Here is a 21,081-nt window from a genome sequence, read left to right as displayed (position 1 = left end):
GGGCTTCTATAGACGCTTTATTAGGGATTTTTCTAAAATTACTCGCCCCATGACCCGTTTGCTAGAGAAAGATGTTCCATTCGTCTTTGACGAGGAGTGTCTTAAAGCCTTCAACTTTTTGAAGGAACAGCTTGTGAGTGCACCTATTCTTATGTCGCCCGACTGGAGCTTGCCGTTTGAGCTCATGTGCGATGCGAGTGACTATGCCTTTGGAGCGGTATTAGGACAAAGAAAGGATAAGCACTTCCACCCTATATACTACGCGAGCAAAACGCTAAATGATGCTCAAAAGAACTACACCACCACGGAAAAAGAACTCTTAGCCGTAGTATTTGCTTTCGACAAATTCTGCTCATACCTCGTTCTGTCCAAAACCATAGTTTTCACCGACCACTCCGCGTTGCGTTTTCTTTTTCAAAAGAAAGACGCTAAACCCTGACTTATTCGGTGGATTCTATTACTTAGTGAGTTCGATATTGAGATTAGAGACAAGAGAGGGGCCGAAAACGTGGCGGCCGATCATCTATCACGTCTAGAGGACCCCAAGAAAGTAGAGATTCGTGAGGAGGAATTTGGAGACACGTTCCCTCACGAGTCTATCGAGTTTGTTAAGGCCGAGAAGGAAGGATTTCCTTGGTTTTGCGATTTAAGGAACTATCTTTCTAGTGGCAATATTGTGAGAGGAATGACCACACAACAACGTAGGAAATTCATTAGTGAGTCGAGAAAGTATGTGTGGGATGACCCTTTTCTTTGTAGGATTGGAGGGGATAGGATCCTTAGACGTTGTGTGTCGAGAGAGGAGGGTTGGAACATCATAAAACATGTGCATAAAGGCCTCACGGGAGGTCACCATGGTGCATACGTCACCGCTCAAAAAGTGTTCGATTGTGGCTTTTATTGGCCTAGCGTATTTCGAGATGCCGTTGAGTTCGTGAAGACATGTGATGCGTGTCAACAAACCGGCAATATTTCCGCCAAAGATGAGATGCCTCAAAACCCTATCCAAGTGTTGGAGGTTTTTGACGTTTGGGGCATCGATTTTATGGGACCCTTCCCAAACTCCAAAGGAAACCGTTACATACTCGTGGCAATTGACTATGTGTCTAAATGGGTTGAGGCTCAAGCTCTTCCCACAAATGAAGCCCGAGTATTGTTGAAATTCCTTAAGAAGCTCTTTTCCCGATTCGGTACTCCTAAAGCCTTAATTACTGACCGTGGTACTCACTTTTGCAATGCATTGATGGAAAAATTGCTTGCCCGCTACGAAGTCACTCATCGTTTGTCCACCGCATATCATCCACAAACAAGTGGTCAAGTGGAGAATGCGAATCGCGGTATCAAACGAATCTTAGAGAAAACAGTTGGTAAGAATAGGAAGGATTGGTCCGACAAGCTAGACGATGCACTGTGGGCATTTAGAACCGCCTACAAGACGCCTCTAGGAACTGCACCCTTTATGATCGTCTATGGAAAAGCTTGTCACCTTCCCGTAGAGCTAGAGCATGGAGCGCTTTCGGCAATGAAAACCGTTAATCTTGACATGTCTGAAGCTGCTAGGAAGCGTTTCTTCCAAATCCATGAGCTAGAGGAGCTTAGGGATGTGGCTTATGCTCGATCATTGGGAACCAAGGAGAAAACAAAGGATTCACACGATAAGAAGCTAAGGAAGGTTAAAGAGTTTAGCAAGGGGGATAAAGTGCTTCTTTACAACTCGAGGTTGAAGTTGTTTGCGGGCAAACTGAAATCGAAGTGGTCGGGACCTTATATGGTTCATTACGTGTTTCCGTATGGAGCGATGGAGATCATGGATAAGACGAATGGCCGAAGTTGGAAGGTGAATGGCCACCGTTTGAAGCATTACATTGGAGGAGCGATAAACAAGGACGAGATGGAGGAAATTCCTCTCGAAATCCCATCCAAAGCCACCAATTAGTGTTTTGGGATGAAATCCCAAGTGTAGAATATGTATCGTTTGTAATTTCGTTAGTTTTCGTATTGTTTTCGTAGTTTTTCGTGTCTTTGTTTTGTGTGTTTGAGTAATTTTGCAGGAATCATACCATCAAGGAGCTGAATTTGCGAAGAAAACGACATTCCAGGTAAGTCCCAACACTTAGAAAAAATTTGGGATGGTTTTGGGAAGGATTGGTAAGAGTTAGAAATTTTTCTAAGGCGCAAAACTCAAAATTTTACGCAACATTCTGTGAAAAAAGTTCCTTCGCGTCGCGCCACCATAAAACCTTCATCATGTGGTGCAGCGCGACCCCTAGGGTCAGATATCCGTGTTGAACCCTGCCGTGGCATCACGCCACACCTCTTGGGCTTTACAGTCGCGCTGCGCGACCCCTTTGCTGACCCCTCTTACTTGAACCATGCCGTGGCACTACGCCACGGCTAACCACGTTACTCTTAGCGCGACGCGACGGCCCTCCCATGTCGATTAAAAGAACCCTTTTCATCACTTTTCCCCAAAATTCAACCTAACCCTTTTCTTTCACCCCTACCGCCGAATACAACCAAAACCACCATAACATCTCCGATTCTCCACCATTTGTCTTCATTCAACCACCATTTTCATCAGTTCTCCTCACATAACAAAATGCAACACCAAGATTCACCCCTACCGCCATATCGTTTTGAATCGGGACTTGCCATTAACGAAAAATTTCAGAGCTTTTCTTGCAACTTTCAAGTAAATCAGGTACGATCTTTCTGTATCTTTTCTCAGCTTTAGTGTGTTTTGTCACACCCCCAACTTACCACATAGGGAGTGTCCCTGTTAGGCGTGTGACATCCCAATAACGAGCCACCAATTACATTGAACCCATACAAGTTATAAATAAAATCCCCATTATTAATAAAACATCCTCAACAAGTTTAAACGAAAATCAATAAGTTCAGCGGAAGCAAATAGTAAACCAAGTTAAACTGTTTCAAAACCAAAGTATAGTTTCATGAAATCAATCGCATAAATCCTCCCAGTCGACCCATGACCACTCCAGCTACTCCAGACAGCAAGTTCCCCAAATCCAAGATACCTAACGACCTGCGAGCATGCAACAAGTGTATCAGACAACGCTGGTGAGTTCATAGTTTTACGAAAACATTGATTACCAAGTGTTTAGTTAATCCATTGAATTTAATTCCGAAAGTAATGTTGAAAACAATGTTGATAATACCCCAATACAAGACGGCTTCTGATTATTTTGCCCTTTCTCCAATGCTCCTATCAAAGCATTGGTCATGACTAGGTCATTAGTTCAACACCCGTCCTCCCAGATACGGGGTGAGGTTGCCAAACCTAAGTAGCGCTACTAACTAATACCATGTTACCTTCCTGGTAACCAAACAACACGGAGGGACTTTAAAGGTGATAGGAAGAGTATATTATCCAACATTCCCGTTTTACCCAAAAGACTTATCCCTCCCAAGGATACCCACTGACTGTCCCAACCACCGGGACGCATGCTCAAGAAAGATGAACTCACCTTTGGTTTGCTCGGTAAGATTAAGTACTTGTTAAATAAGTTCAATACTCACGACCTAGATGAGTGTTTGGTAGTGATCAGTTTTACAGTTTGATTACACATAGATCACATCAATGGTTGTCACGTATGGCACGTATTAAGCAACAATTCAACAAGAACAATGATTATTCAAACAGTTGATCCAATAGCACACAGTATCGAGTAGCTCAATCAAGTTACAAGGTTCGAATCAATCAACAATCCCAATCCGATTATCTAACCCTAACCGGATTGCCCTTAACACTATAGAACCGATCCGGATGGCCCAAGTCCATCCGGTTAATATATAATCCCATCCGGTTAATATATATATTCAACCTATCCATCCCATACATCATATTATTTATGAAATCGCTTGTCATAATGTAACCCATTTAACCAACTGTGCGGCCCAAATCAATACATTAAACCCAATAAAACATTTAACCTAGTGGTGGGTTCAAATAAACAAACGCAGCCCAACCTAGCAGGCCGTTAATGCTGGCTAACCCACTGACCAGAGGCCCAACGTTCCTGCGTCCCGTCACGCAGCCCAGCCCGGCCGGAGCCTCACTTCACAGCGGGGCCCAATAGACTTGGCCCAATTGCGTTTGCTTGAAGTGCACACCTCATTACCCTATTGCGGCCCAATCCAACTACCATGTTCTCACAACACCTTATAGCCTAATCCAGTTTCTTTCTACCAAAATCTGACCGGCCCAGTTAATGTTATGTTTCCAATTAATGTGCTGCTGTATTTTAATAGTTTTTCCATTATGTTAATCCTAAATCAATCGATTAACAACCCTTAGTGCACCCATGAACAAATCGATTACCGAAACATGATTACTAAAACATATATACTGTTTCATAATTTTCACATATAACGAATGGTATACGTGGTATGATCGCATATTAACATAGTCAGGTATGTTATTTAAGGTGCGCAGGAACTCTAAATGTTTTTCATACTTTGAACCCAAGAACACTTATGCAACAGGTTATTATGTCTAATTTACCCTAACAATCCTCACATAAACAAGCAAGTCTACTGCCAAATAATTAGTTTGTTAAAGACATACAACAAGATCATGCAACCGTAAAACCATTAACACCTTAGATAGAAGTCACTAACCAAAAGTTTCGGCTAATCAGTGGGGGGGGGGGTTTCTCCTGCTGCCGAACGTATGAGAGAGATAGGGTAGGGTTTGTTGTGAGGTTATGCGCAAATTAATAATGTGTGGGGAGATATAGTTTCACTTTTACGTATCCTACAAGTATTACACATCTAGCCTAACAGGCCGGTTACAACAACTCACAGTGGGCCGATGAACAAGTAATGGGCTCAAGCCCAATCACCTACTTACAACAACAAGAAGGAGCCGGTCATTACTTGTGTTGGGCTACAAGGTTAGCGGACATCTAGATTATTCAATTAAGGAAGGAATTGGTTCTTGGTCCGAAGTTTATATTGTTTATCAATCGATTACTTAGTCTATTATATGTGCGGCCCAACACTAACAGAGTTATGCTGCGTTAACTAACCTAGTCATTCTACGATTAGGTTAACGGCGTTATCACAAAGCAGAATATTAACGCAAAGAAGAGGAATAATAAGGAGTTAAGGTCACACTATTCAGCGTTACTAACCTTAAGGGTTCGAGTTGTCACATCATCCCCAACTTGAAAAGAATTTCGTCCCGAAATTTGGCAAGCGTCAAGTGTGAGAGGAACGAAGTGAGAAATCAGAATTGTTGCGGGTTCTACTCAGTTGTGACATCATCCCCAACTTGAAGAGGAATCTCGCCCCGAGATTCTCCAGTTTTGCTTGACTCTGCTTTATCTTTGGGAAAGAGGTGAGGGGGGTACTTTAGCTTCATCTGGTCCTCGCGCTCCCACGTGAACCCTGGTCCACGCCTTGAGTTCCAACGAACTCGAACAAGAGGCATTGCATCAACCAATAGGCACCGGGTAGCACAAAGGCCAGCGAGAGGTTTACCATAATTAAGGTAACTGTCGTAGAGTCAAAGATGTGACTCTTGTGGTGCAAGGGTAAAAAGAGGTAAGGTGACGACTCAGTACAAGAAATATCCTTTAAACGATAAAATAAGAAACCCATTCAAATTAAACCATATAAGTCACTACATCGAATATTCACAAAAGTTTTAATCACCATGATTGTTTATACTAAATCAACTGAAAGAAAAATAACTAGATAAACGATTGAAAGACGAGTCAGTCGTCCACGTCACCATCCCCGAGGTCACTACCATCATCATCGTCTCCGTCATTATCCGAGACCTCCTCTGGCTCTTCTTCCTCCTCTTCCGACTCTTCCTCCTCCTCTTCGGGCTCTTCATCAGACTCTTCCGCCTCTGGTTCGGGAGGTGCCGGGACTGGGGCTGGCTCGGGTTCAGGTGCGAAGCGGGCTTCCTCCAACTGATGGACCCTCCAATCCATCATACCTATCCTTTCGGCATGCGAGTTAAGCCTTTCATGATCCACTCGAGCGTCTCTCAGTATCAGACCTTGTACCTCACGCCCTTTTAGGGCTTCTGCCTTCAAGTCAGTAGTTCTCCTATTAAGTTCCTGTATATGCTTCTCTTGAGCTTCCACTCGCCCTCCTAGGGTATCAACCTTTCTTAGTAATTTCTGATTTTGCTCCATTAAGACTTGGTTTTGTTCTATTAGAATCTGGTTATAATCTCGGAGGGCCTTACTCACAGCCGACTCGGCCTGAGCGCTGAGGGAGTTAACTGGTAGTGCATGCGTAGGTCGGGAGGACGACTCCCCGCCCTGTGCGAGTCTCTTCCTATAAGCAGCACGCGTCTCCATCTGACGCGGGGGTGAGTGAGTAGCAGCGGGTGCCTTCCCTGGCGCCCGGGATTGGTCGAAAGATGCGGACGGTGCAGACATGCCTGTCGAGTTGATGACGTAACGCAAGTTAAACGAAAGAATGCACACTCACAACGTACCAAAAGAGGGTATTAACGCAGAAAGGAAAAAAAATGACAGAAAGAGTAAGCACACAAGGTTTCAATCAACAGTTGCTACGTCCGTTTCCTCGCCCACTCATGGTTCTATAATAGGGGAAGGGAACAATCTTAAGGGTCGAAATGAGGTAAAAGTCGAGTATCACATTGAGATCTACAAACTACCAAGTTTACACACAATAGGGCAGAACCCTTCCCACGCTCGTTAAGCCTCACTGGGACTTGCATGCACCTCGCGTTATTATTATGTGTGCACCCATAATAATAAGGCGATTTGCATGCTTATCTCAGTGCCTCTTAACTTGCGCTAAAAGGTTCCCCACATTCAAATAGCAAGCGAAAGGTTTTACAGGATCAAGAATCACAATAGTCGAAGGGTAGTGTCACACTAATATATCACATAACGGGGGTCGATAACATAAGGGCTCATACTGTTGTGCCAAGTGTGCAGTCACGTGTAATGTTACACATAAGTGTACGCTAGATATACTATGCAATAGTAAATGAGAAACGAACCTTGCAGTCTGGAGCTGAGTGTCATGGTCGATTTCGGTACTGTTCGGTTATAGTCTGGTTTTATCAAAACGTTTTAAAACCAAGTTCACTATAACCAATGGCTCGGATACCAAACTGTCACACCCCCAACTTACCACATAGGGAGTGTCCCTGTTAGGCGTGTGACATCCCAATAACGAGCCACCAATTACATTGAACCCATACAAGTTATAAATAAAATCCCCATTATTAATAAAACATCCTCAACAAGTTTAAAAGAAAATCAATAAGTTCAGCGGAAGCAAATAGTAAACCAAGTTAAACTGTTTCAAAACCAAAGTATAGTTTCATGAAATCAATCGCATAAATCCTCCCAGTCGACCCATGACCACTCCAGCTACTCCAGACAGCAAGTTCCCCAAATCCAAGATACCTAACGACCTGCGAGCATGCAACAAGTGTATCAGACAACGCTGGTGAGTTCATAGTTTTACGAAAACATTGATTACCAAGTGTTTAGTTAATCCATTGAATTTAATTCCGAAAGTAATGTTGAAAACAATGTTGATAATACCCCAATACAAGACGGCTTCTGATTATTTTGCCCTTTCTCCAATGCTCCTATCAAAGCATTGGTCATGACTAGATCATTAGTTCAACACCCGTCCTCCCAGATACGGGGTGAGGTTGCCAAACCTAAGTAGCGCTACTAACTAATACCATGTTACCTTCCTGGTAACCAAACAACACGGAGGGACTTTAAAGGTGATAGGAAGAGTATATTATCCAACATTCCCGTTTTACCCAAAAGACTTATCCCTCCCAAGGATACCCACTGACTGTCCCAACCACCGGGACGCATGCTCAAGAAAGATGAACTCACCTTTGGTTTGCTCGGTAAGATTAAGTACTTGTTAAATAAGTTCAATACTCACGACCTAGATGAGTGTTTGGTAGTGATCAGTTTTACAGTTTGATTACACATAGATCACATCAATGGTTGTCACGTATGGCACGTATTAAGCAACAATTCAACAAGAACAATGATTATTCAAACAGTTGATCCAATAGCACACAGTATCGAGTAGCTCAATCAAGTTACAAGGTTCGAATCAATCAACAATCCCAATCCGATTATCTAACCCTAACCGGATTGCCCTTAACACTATAGAACCGATCCGGATGGCCCAAGTCCATCCGGTTAATATATAATCCCATCCGGTTAATATATATATTCAACCTATCCATCCCATACATCATATTATTTATGAAATCGTTTGTCATAATGTAACCCATTTAACCAACTGTGCGGCCCAAATCAATACATTAAACCCAATAAAACATTAAACCTAGTGGTGGGTTCAAATAAACAAACGCAGCCCAACCTAGCAGGCCGTTAATGCTGGCTAACCCACTGACCAGAGGCCCAACGTTCCTGCGTCCCGTCACGCAGCCCAGCCCGGCCGGAGCCTCACTTCACAGCGGGGCCCAATAGACTTGGCCCAATTGCGTTTGCTTGAAGTGCACACCTCATTACCCTATTGCGGCCCAATCCAACTACCATGTTCTCACAACACCTTATAGCCTAATCCAGTTTCTTTCTACCAAAATCTGACCGGCCCAGTTAATGTTATGTTTCCAATTAATGTGCTGTTGTATTTTAATAGTTTTTCCATTATGTTAATCCTCAATCAATCGATTAACAACCCTTAGTGCACCCATGAACAAATCGATTACCGAAACATGATTACTAAAACATATATACTGTTTCATAATTTTCACATATAACGAATAGTATACATGGTATGATCGCATATTAACATAGTCAGGTATGTTATTTAAGGTGCACAGGAACTCTAAATGTTTTTCATACTTTGAACCCAAGAACACTTATGCAACAGGTTATTATGTCTAATTTACCCTGACAATCCTCACATAAACAAGCAAGTCTACTGCCAAATAATTAGTTTGTTAAAGACATACAACAAGATCATGCAACCGTAAAACCATTAACACCTTAGATAGAAGTCACTAACCAAAAGTTTCGGCTAATCAGAGTTATCTCGATCAGTGGGGGGGGGGGGTTTCTCCTGCTGCCGAACGTATGAGAGAGATAGGGTAGGGTTTGTTGTGAGGTTATGCGCAAATTAATAATGTGTGGGGAGATATAGTTGCACTTTTACGTATCCTACAAGTATTACACATCTAGCCTAACAGGCCGGTTACAACAACTCACAGTGGGCCGATGAACAAGTAATGGGCTCAAGCCCAATCACCTACTTACAACAACAAGAAGAAGCCGGTCATTACTTGTGTTGGGCTACAAGGTTAGCGGACATCTAGATTATTCAATTAAGGAAGGAATTGGTTCTTGGTCCGAAGTTTATATTGTTTATCAATCGATTAATTAGTCTATTATATGTGCGGCCCAACACTAACAGAGTTATGTTGCGTTAACTAACCTAGTCATTCTACGATTAGGTTAACGGCGTTATCACAAAGCAGAATATTAACGCAAAGAAGAGGAATAATAAGGAGTTAAGGTCACACTATTCAGCGTTACTAACCTTAAGGGTTCGAGTTGTCACATGTTTCGAGTCATGTTTGGATCCGTTTTAGTTAGTTTTTTTAGGGTTCTTTTCGGTTCAGTTGCAGGTTGTTGAGTCAGTCAGTGAGTCGTGACGAGTCTTGTTGAGTCAGTGGTGTCATGTGTCCGGTCAGTTTTGTTCGGCTAGATAATGAGCCAAGTTAGTTCATGGCAGCCCTTGGTATGTTTTAAGTTCATGTTTTTGGGTAGAATGTTGGTTGGGCAGGTTGGGTTGGTATGTGGTTGAAACTGATGATATTTTGATGATATATATTATTATGTTTTGCTAGTTTGTGATGTTGATTGATAGGTTGATTGTAGTAGCCGCTTTCGTTCGCGTGTCCGAGGTTAGGAGTTGTTTGCTGAGCGCGTTTCGAATTGGAGGGCTTATGTGGAAACGACTGGCACTTTGACAGTCTCACATATACAGCTAAGTCATTTCCCTTGTATTCTTTTGTATTTTATTTATGTATTTCGTCTTTAGTCGTTCGTTTCTAGTTTCTTAGGTATCGTTGAGTCGTATTTCCGTTCTTGCATTAGGGACAATGCAATCTTCAAGTGTGGGGATGGGATACTTGTAAATAATCGAGTATGAAAAATACAAAAAAAAAATTAAAAATTTGAAAAATCCAAAAAAATTGAAAAATCTGAAAAATGTCTTTTGAATAAAGAAGTTGGCAAAATAATACGGAAAATGATAGAAAAGATGAGTTTTTGCTTTGGTTCAAATAATAATAATATGAGATTAAATAAATCGAGCTTGTGTCTAGTTAGAGATATGTGGATAGGCCCGGGTTTGGTTTTAGGTCCCTTTCAGTTAAGATTACCTTAATTGTCGGTTTACTAGTGGGTTTTCATCTGGGAGATGTGGGAAATTGAAACCGCCAATAAGAGTATAAGGAGTACCGTTATAAGTTAAAACCGTTATAATTTTTATCATGAAAAAAAATAGTGAAAAAAATAATGAGCTGGAAACTGAATGAAAGTAGCACAGTTCTATGCAGTCTGGGTTGGGGATAGTGACTTTACAACCGGATTACCGCTAGGGTGTGTGAAATCGACCTTGCAAAGAAAAGTAAAAAGTACCGAAGCCTAAGTAATCCGAGTTGGGGATAGCGACTCTACAGCCGGAATGCCTCTTGTTAGGGAAAGCAACGTCTACGCTCATTGAAAAAGAAAAAAAAAGAAAGAAAAGTGAAAAAAAAAGTGGAAAAAGGAAAAAAATTGATTGTAAATTCTCTTGGTTTTGATATAAGGCGGTTGGGAATTGATCCAGTGATCGTTCCTTTAGTTCTATAAGCTTGAGGTGGGAGTAAGTGGACCGTAGATTCTAGCGTGAGGCCCTAGGTAGATTGACCGCACTTAAATTAAATTCACATGATAAGGGCTTAAGACCGGATTTGGGTTTAAAGGGACAAGTATATTCGCAATCGCGGCTAACGCAAGCTTTGGTTTTATTAAAATATAAATATACTTTTGACCCGAGTGACTATTTATCTATGATTACGTTGCATAATTCTTTTTCGAGGACGAAAAAAGAGTGAGTGTGGAGATATTTGATATATTGCAAAATACATCCTTTATTCGTGTATAGTTTGTATGGTTTTGCGTTATTTTTAGTTCCGTTTTAGTTAGAATGTGCATACTATTGATCAGATTGTGTTTTCCAGGTCTTGGTACTTAATATTGCTGAAAATGGAGTGAAAACGAGCCATAATGCTGAAACGCCAAGTCCCGGAACGAGTTGATAAAAGAGTTAGAATTATTTTGTAGTTTCTGAGAGTTGAAGCTGGAAATTTCATGCAACAGTCTGTCCATTTGGAGCTGTCGCGCTGCGCCACAGCTGCAGCACATCATGGTCGCGCCCCGCTACCAATAAACAAATAATTTTTGGATTATCATACCGTAGCGCTACGCCACATCAAAGACATTTACCCATTGCGCGACGCGACAGGGTGTGTTTACGGCGATTATTTGTTAATTTTTAGGGTTTGCTATATAATCCCAAGAAACTTATCATAAACCCTAATTTACGAACGGAGAGCAATCTTGGGCGATTTTGGAGCATTCGTTGAGCACTTTTGGAGATCTTGAAGCTTACGAATCAGTGGTACGAGTTCGGGACGAAGAATCGATGACTTTCTCGGGTTTTTCCAGTCCCTTGTTTTGTCGATTTCTTTCTTAAAACTTGTTACAATGAATTCATGTTTGATTATCTTTGATTTGTTTTCGTTTATTGACATGCTTAGCTAAACATTTATGCCACCTAGACTTTGATGAATGGATGAATATAAAGTTTTTACCTTTTTCGTTATTTGCATGAATATTATGGATTGATTGTGTTTAGTAAAAGGTTTGGTTTATTGATTCGATGTACATGCGTGCTTTAATTTGGTTTATTATTATCACTTGCTTCGTACGATTCTTGGTGACGGTCTATATCACAGAATAGAGTCATGCTAGGGTTTAGGATTTTGGTGAGTATCTATATCACGTAAGAAATCTTAACTCTTTAGGGTGAAATTGCGCAAATAACCCTAGAAGTAATTGTTAGTGATTTACAAGGTTTTAGTGTTCTACTAGTTCCAATAGCTAGAAGGTGCGGGGCTATTGATAGGTCTTACCCGGCGAATTGCTTTAGACAGTCCTTGGAAAAGGTCGTGCCTTAGTTGCCCCGTCGGTTTATTAGTCTATCAAGTCATATCAAGAAGGTAAACTACCTTAGATCTATAATTGGAAAAGAGTAGGTCAACATTAGGGTACTTACACAATAATTAGACAACTGGAAAGACGTCTAATAACCGGTAGGATTAACGGCCTAGATAGCGCCATAAGTTTCACCTCGAGAAGGGTTGAGGGGCTTAGTTGGTGTCTTAATAGGTTTAGTATCATAAGATCCCGGTTCCATAATTCATGCATTTAACTTAATCGGTAATTCTTTAAAAGCAATCCAGGATTCTAGTCTAGGTGGTCTCGTTCATCATATAAGAAAAGCCTTTTGCCTTCTTTCGTATTAGTCTAGTTATAATTCACTCTTTACTTTAATAATTAGTTTAAATAGATTTCCTTAGATTTTCCGTAACCCCCCCCCCCGAAAAAAAAACAATTAAACAAGTTTCAGTCGTGTTTATCAGTGTCTATTAGAGTCTAGTTTACGTGATAAATAGATTCTCGTGGTTCGATATCTGGACTTCCTTAAGTCATACTACAGTGATCGGTACACTTTCCGATTGTGTGGTTTAGGTCGAGTCTAGATTTAAAGCTTTTTAGTGTCTAGCATAGAGAGTCTAATTTGGTTAATTTTTATAGTCTGTTTAGCACACATCACCTCTAGTCCTACCGTTAAATGATTTATACAGTCAACCAAGGCTTCCTCTACTCCCATCATTTCATCGATGGCCTCTCTCAAGGCATACACGTAGTTGACGAGAGAGTCTTCTACCGATGATCTTCTTCCTCGTCGGTCGTTCCTGGAGTGTGTTGAGGATGTTTCGTTATTTCTGCTCGACATTCTAAGAAACAAACCGAAAGAAATTTCAAACTAATGAAATAGTACTCCGGCTGTTACACCCCGACCCGCAGCGGAAAAGTACGGGGCATGATGATTGCCCATAGCTCATGACAACTAATTATTGTTTCAATATTTAAAGCATATCCATTTAAATAGTCACATATCATATAATAATCAAAATTGTTCATACATTGTTCAAAAAAAAACATATCAAGATTCAATTTATTTTCCTAAGGCACATGCTACGTGTCCACATCACTTGATCATCAACTTTGAAAACCTGCACCACGTTAGAAAAAATATATTTTTGGGTCAACAAATATGTTGGTGAATAATTTCCTCCGTTTTATAGAAAACAGTTTTATATTTATTTCTTTAAAAAAGATATTTTTAACATGCACCTCAAGGTTAGTGTGTAAATGGTCTCATATCATCAACATAGTAAACATATCCATAAATCCAAATTTACCAAACAAGAATACACCATCAATAACAACACAAACAACCAAAATAAATAGACTCCTGATAATAGCGTGCATTAGGCTCAAGCCCCGAGGAGGGAGTCTAATACTATTGGCGATACTAGGCTACAACCCATGGTTGTGGGGAACCTAGTCAGCCATGTGGATCCACTAGACACAATAGCATGCAATAGACTTGACATCAAATAGCATCTAGAATAATAGAATACACATAAGATGTTCACATAATAACACTTGATCATAGCATGTTAAGTAAATCGAAAAGTGTAACATGATGCACCCCAAAATTTGAAAAGTTAAAAAGGGGAAAGTGGAAGAGATTACTCACAGGTTGCGAAGAGTTAATCCACGAGAATGCACCGCACGAAAAGGAACGGTTTATATCTAAATAATAACCGCAGAGTAAATAAAGGAAACACTAAACGTAAGGATAACCTATTGATTTTAGGAAATTGGGTTCTCCGATTTGGGGGACTTAGAATTATATCAAATTATATTTATTCAACCAAAATAAACAAATCAATTATATGCTTCTAGAATGTATTAAAGTGACAAAATCATAAAATCACTATTTTAATGGTTTTCAAATATGTGATAAAACCATAATTAAATAAGTTCATAAATCATATGTAATAGATTCAATGATTATTACATATTTTAATTCTAAAAATAATAATTTTTGTAGTGGAAATTATTGGTATAACAATTTCACAAATTCTTTAATTGCATAATAGTTACCAAAAACTATAAACAATTATATAACCAGTAAGAATTAATAAAAGTATTTATAAAATCTATTTGTGATAATCTAGTATTTTTAAGTGATTAGAATATATATATATATATATATATATATATATATATATATATATATATAAACCATAATAAATCCGATTTAAATTTATATATTCCCAAAAGTATAGAAAAGTTTTATAAAGGCTCCATGAAATTTGTATAATCTATAAAAATCAGTGGAAATATTTATGGAATTTGATTTCTATAAGTTTTGTATTTTTTATTTGATTTAATAAATGATATAATCATATAATTCATATTAAATCTCAATGGTGTCTAAAAATTCCCAAAAATTACCCAAATTATTCTAACATGATATATTATAGTATTCTACCCTCAAATTCATCAAAACACATGTCTAGACCTAAAAGCCCCAAATTGTTTTTTTTTTTTTTTTTTGGAAAGGTAAACTTCATTAAAAAACAAAACGCTACCTCAAACCGAGGCAGCCCCAAAGACAAAAGAACCGTTACATATTTACAAATTTACACCAATCCAACCAAGGAATACGCTCTTTCTTGGATCTAGCATTGTACCACAAAAAGCCTAAATTTTTAACCTCCCTAATATCGTGCTCTAAACTGACGGATTTGGAATTGAACCTAACTTCGTTCCTCATCCTCTAAAGACTCCAGCATCCAATTCTGATAAGACCTTTCACGATTTCTTTTTTCTGACCATCCAACCCCACATGATTATGAGCCTCGATAAGATCCCTGAACGAAAACACCACAATATTTTGGCATTTACACCAACTACTAATGTAAGACCATAACATAGAGGCATAATCACAGTTAGTGAAGAGATGTTCAATGCTTTCGTCCGCCTCACCGCACAGCAAACAAACCGGATCACCTCCACTAATATTTCTTTTCCTTAGCTCATCCACTGTCGCTAACCTTCCCATTTCAGCCTTCCATATGAAAATAGAGCATTTTTTCGGGATCCATCTACATACTTCAGGAACATAAACCTCCGAGCAGAGCCTCTCAGAATCAAGGAGGTGTTTAACAGCCTTGGTGCTATATTCTCTGTCTGCGGCTCCAATCCAGCTCCAACTCTCACTTTTCTGATTCAGATCCACCGGCAATAAAAGCGAACACAGGTTCACAAGCTCGTTAACTTCAACTTCGGACACAATCGGTCTTTTCCATCTCCAGCTCAGATGCTGATTATCGATAATACACCTGTTAACTCTGCAACCTTTCTCCTTTTTCCAGCTGAAACAGATTAGGAAACAACTCTTTTAACGGATTGTTGCTGACCAACGGCTAACCAAAAAGCCGTAGACTGCCCGTTCCCCACCTAAGCCTTGAAAAACTGTCTTAACGGGATTCCGTCGACCTTCGATTTATTAATACCTGCACAATATTATACCAAACCCCCGAAAGAGTCTTTTTAACGGGCAAAAAATTGTTTTTATTTCTAACCGTATGTAAAGCTTCCATAGATTTGGCCCATAGCTTGTCTTTGTCAACCAAAAACCTCCACCCCCATTTGGATAACAACGTCGTATTTATATTTCTTAATTTACTAAGCCCGAGACCACCGTACTTAGTTGGAAGCGCCACCCGATTCCACGCCACCCAATGAAGTTTTTTAATCGAATCATCACTGCCCCAAAGAAAGTTCCTTATCTTTGCTTCAAGGTCGTTAACCACTTGCACCGGCACTTTATATAGAGAGAAGTAGTAATTAGGAATACTTTCCAATACCGCTTTGATCAACGTGATTCTTCTGCCAATAGATAACAACTTAGCCTTCCACTTAGCCAAACGGGCATCAAAAACATCATAAACAGGTTTCCAATTACTTACCCGATTCATGATGGCTCCCACCATAAGGCCTAGATATTTGAACGGAAAGCTTCCAGCCTTACACCCCACATTAGATGCCATCAAATTCAACTCTACCGACTGGACCCCTATCGCATAAATATTAGATTTATCCAAATTAATTTTTAAACCCGAGCAAATATTGAAAACCCGGAGGATTCTGACCACATTCCTAATATTCGACTCCGACCATTCCCCAAGAATGACCGCATCATCAGCATAGAATAAGTGAGACACACACGGCCCGTCGGGAATTTGAAAACCCAAGAAAGCGTCTTCACTTCTGGCTTTCTCGATCATGCATGAAAGAACCTCCATAACCATGATGAAAAGAAACGGACAAATAGGATCTCCTTGACGTAACCCCTTAAAGCATTGGAATTCAAAGGTCGGAGATCCGTTAACTAAAACAGAGGATCTGGCCGATTCTAAAATACCCTTGATCCACATACACCATCTATCAGGAAACCCCATCTGACTCATCGTAGCTAATAAGAAATTCCAGTTTACATTGTCATACGCTTTTTCAAAGTCAATTTTAAGAAAGAACACCTTTTTCTTACACTTTTTTACCCCAATTAGAGATCTCATTAATCAAAAGCGGGCCATCAAGAATAAAATTACCTTTAACAAAAGCCGATTGAGATTCCGAGATCACTGAACCGATGACTCTTTTGATCCGATTAGCCAACACCTTCGAAATCACCTTGCTAATGATACCAATCAAATTAATAGGTCTATAGTTTTTAAGGTCCACCGGATCCTTAACTTTCGGAACAAGAGTGATAAGTGAAGACCCACAACCAATACTTAGGTTCCCTTTTTCGAAGAATTCATCCATCAGATTCTTAAAGTCAACTTCAAACAACCCCTAAAACTTCTTAATGAATCTCATATTCAACCCGTCCGGACCTGGCGCTTTATCATCTCCACACTCGTTGACCGCATCCTTAATCTCCTTGACAGTGAAAGGTTCGATAAGAATCTCTTTATCAGGATCGTTCAATCTTTTGAGATTACTGCAGACCAACCCCGGTCTCTCCTTAGCCACTTCTTTGAATCTCTCTCTAAAAAACTTCATAACTTCTCTTTTAACTTCCGCCGGATCGTCTATCTATCTACCGCCAACATTTAGACCTGGGATTTGATTAGAAACCTTTCTCATATTGACATGAGCGTGGAAAAAATTCGTATTTTCATCTTCTTCTAAAGCCTATCTCGTTCTCGACCTCTGTTTCATGTCCGCATAAATTTTTTCTTCATGTTCCAACAAGAGTTTCTTGTTTTCCATATAAACCCACTCCTCCTCTTCGCCTAAAAAACGTTCTTCCATTAACTCTTACAGCTCCTCAATCTCCTCTTTCACTTTATTAACTAATTCTCCTTTCTTATTCAGAAAATCAGCCCTCCACTCCTTGACTGCATTCCTAATAAGAGAAAACTTCTTCATAAGACTAGAATCCGCCGCCCCAACACTAGGACCCAGAGAATTCGTAGCTTTTTCCACTGTCTCCTGGAATTCCGATTCACCTAACCAAGAGTTGAAAATTCTAAACGGTTTCGCACCAAAGTTCTTCTTAACAGTAGTGAGGACAAGAGGACAATGATCAGATAACGTCGGTTGAAGCCCCCTCAAGCAAGCATCAGGCCATTTGAATAAAAATTCTGGGCAAACTACAAACCAATCAATTTTACTCAATTTCTTCCCATTGTTTCTAACACATGTATACTTCCTTCCTTTCATCTCATATTCCACTAGACCCGACGAGTTAATAAAAATCATTAAAATTCACAGCACAAGAATTTTTGAAACTATAATTTTTCCGTTCCTCAGGAGTTCTCACAGCATTGAAGTCCCCAGCTATAACCCATAAACCCTGAAACCCATCCAAAATCGCTTTAATTCGGTTCCATAAAACCAGTTTGTCCGCGGTTTTTTGAGGGGCATACACATTGACAATATTGATTTCATCTCGGGGCCCTTTCAATCTACCATTAACCAGTAAAAAATTCCTCTCCTTCACCACGTTCATGGCTTCAAAGACGCCTTTATCCCAAATGCTTAATAGCCCACCTGATAATCCTGTCGATTCCACATATTCCATCCCAAAAATTGTGATTTCCCCAAAAATTAACAAGATTGACACCAGACAAATCCTCATGCTTTGTTTCTTGAATAAGCATAAAATCGACCTTATTAACCATCCTTAACTCTTTAATCCATCTTTCTTTAATCGAACCCCCAATCCCTCTAGCATTCAAAGAGAGAAAATTCATTGTCTAACCTCATTGATACCTCCATTAGCCAAGTTCTCTTCCACCAAGTTTCTGTGATCGGAGAGATCCACACCAACAATCTTCCCGATACGGATTGTTTCCTCCAATTCATCATGCCTTGCTGCTTCTTCATTACCTCTGACTTGAGAATCAGCAACCAGAGTATCCCCAGAAGAAAGAGCAGGGTCATCACCCCCAGTATAAGCCCTTTCATTTAGGTCAAAATCCTTATTATTACAATTCCCAGCAAGCGAATTAACATTCTCCTGAGAATTATCGCCAACAGAGAAGATAAATGGATCCAACATATCCAAACAGGATCTTTTCCTAGGCCTGTTATTTACACTTGGGCTCGCCAAACTAGGCTTTTTTAAATGCCTATCAGTCAATAATTTAAAAGGTTTCTTTTTAGACTTTTTTTCACAAGGAAATTGCCTATCTCCAACAATCATTCATCCTAACCTTAAAACGGTCCCCACGTGCCGCCGAATTCCCATGCACTCCTGCCCCTTCGGATCTGCCGCCCAAACCTTCCTTTTCACCTACCAGCCCTTCTCTCACCTGTCTGATTTCCTCCATGTTTTCCGGTGGCTCCGGAATATCGGCCTCTGGCACATCATCGACCGATGGCACCGACATATCGTCGTCCCTATCCTCACTCTCATCCTCCACAATACAATCCGGAACCCATTCCCTTTGTTCCTCCAAGACCCAAACTTTATATTTTCTACCATGCCAGCTCAGAAACACCGAATCCGAAATAGGTTCCCCATGACCAACAAGAACTCCAACCCTATTAATCGAAAGGCCTCTGACCTCAGCAGACAGTTGGGACCCGTGAACCACCTTGTCGTAATGCTCTGCCATATCATCGAAAACTTTATTTTCCGCAAGGTGAACGGGCACACCGACGAATTTGATCCAAGAAATCCTTTCAAATGGTAGAGACTGGCCTACCCACATGTCTAAAGATGAAAACCAAGCATCCCAAGTTCTACTATTGTTAAACAAATCCATAGCCTCAAAGACTTCAAGGAAAACAATAATCACATATAGACCCCCCGCATAATAAACCTTAGCCTTACCATAACCAACAGAAGATAACAAGTTTTGTAGCTCTGCCAACATTCTAACGTTCACCGCTCTACCAATAACCGCCCTCTCCTGGAAAGCAAAGAAAGCGCTAGTTTCTTTATGGACCTCGATCACCCTCATAGGTTCCTGAGATCCCGAACAATCAGGAATAACCGAAATCGTCTTCTTCATAGGAGCCACCATATCCTTGTAAGAAATCCCCTCCTTTGTAAACAGCTTAGCCTTACCCCTGGTATCCTCAGCAATTCTTGCCCCATTTAACCCACTTGTCTTCTTATTAGTGCCTCCGTCACCATCCCTCATGCCGACCAGCCTAATACCCGGTCTACCATCAGATTCTCTGACACCGATATTCTCATTAGCAAAACGAGCGATGTTCACCATGAGCTTATGACCTCCCATTTTTAAACCATTAAGAGCCTTTTCCAAGTTTTTTGCATCTTTGACGTTCTTAAAGCTCAGAAACCCAAACCTGTTGCCTGCCTTATCTCTTTTCCTAGCGATATACATACCGCTGACTTCCCCATAAACCCTAACAAAGTCTGCTACGTCCCACGGTCTGCAACCCGGTGGGAGGTTAGAAATAAAAAACTTGGTGACGTCGAGCCTTACAGATTTATCCTTGTCGACATAGTTCTGTCTTTTCGGCTTCCGCCGATCATTCACATCGGTCCAAATCTCATCTGTCGACTCCATAATACCAGGAACAATATCCCAGGACGGCGAATGGAAGCAATGGGAATTAAGATAGAAGAAAAGGACAACAATCCTCGCCCGCTATCCCGATGACCACCACTTCGTCGAGCCTCCGGCAATAAGTTCCGGTAACACTAACCGAAGGTAAAACACTGATTCCACCCAGCGAATGGAAGGATTGGAAATCAGATTAGGGAGAGAGGTCAAACCAGATACCGGTGACCTCGCACGCTAATCCGACGGCTTCCTCTTCGTCGAGCTGCCAGCAATCGGAGAGATGGGGGGAGAAGGAGGGGGAGGGGAACAGACTAAAAAAAACTAAAGTGATATAGGTGATTAAATGTTAAGCCCCAAATTGTATGAATGAAGAACCCTAATTTCAACTAAAATTAAATTCGGATAAATTAGCCTTCTATCACTGAAATTGATAGAGGGCTTTTGTAGAGAACGAAAAATTAAGCAAGTTGGGCTTTGGAATCACCTGAAAAGGTAAAGAATTGAAGGAGATATCGTCCACAAAAGTTACAAGCTCTAGAATGTGTTCTTCACTTGAATTCGCGAGTTTGAACGATTGTTAATGGGAATTGGGAGTGAGAAATTGTGTAAAAAACTTCTAAAAACCGAATGGTATAAGGTTTATAAGCTGATGCGATCTATTATACAAAAAACGTTTGGAGTTCTTTGAAGGTGTTAATGGTGTTAAAAGTATAATAAATTCGATCTTTATTTGTTTAATTATGATTGTTTTAAGACCAGTAAATGATAGGAAACCGTTTTCCTCGTAACAACGAATCATCCGGAATCAATAT

The 21,081-nt window shown here is 40.3% G+C and overlaps 1 protein-coding gene across 1 annotated transcript; it reads right to left on the bottom strand.

Moving 5' to 3' along the window:
* Positions 1–18,916: 18,916 nt before the first annotated feature.
* Positions 18,917–20,272, bottom strand: LOC110925173. Its single transcript, XM_022169141.1, has one exon. The coding sequence runs from the start codon at positions 20,270–20,272 to the stop codon at positions 18,917–18,919; it is 1,356 nt and encodes a 451-aa protein (XP_022024833.1).
* Between the last annotated feature and the right edge of the window lie 809 nt (positions 20,273–21,081).

The sequence above is a fragment of the Helianthus annuus genome, chromosome 17 (assembly GCF_002127325.2).
Source record: "Helianthus annuus cultivar XRQ/B chromosome 17, HanXRQr2.0-SUNRISE, whole genome shotgun sequence".
NCBI lineage: Eukaryota > Viridiplantae > Streptophyta > Magnoliopsida > Asterales > Asteraceae > Helianthus > Helianthus annuus.
The sequence above is the reverse complement of the archived record's forward strand: the minus strand, read 5'-3'. Positions and strand labels throughout refer to the sequence as shown.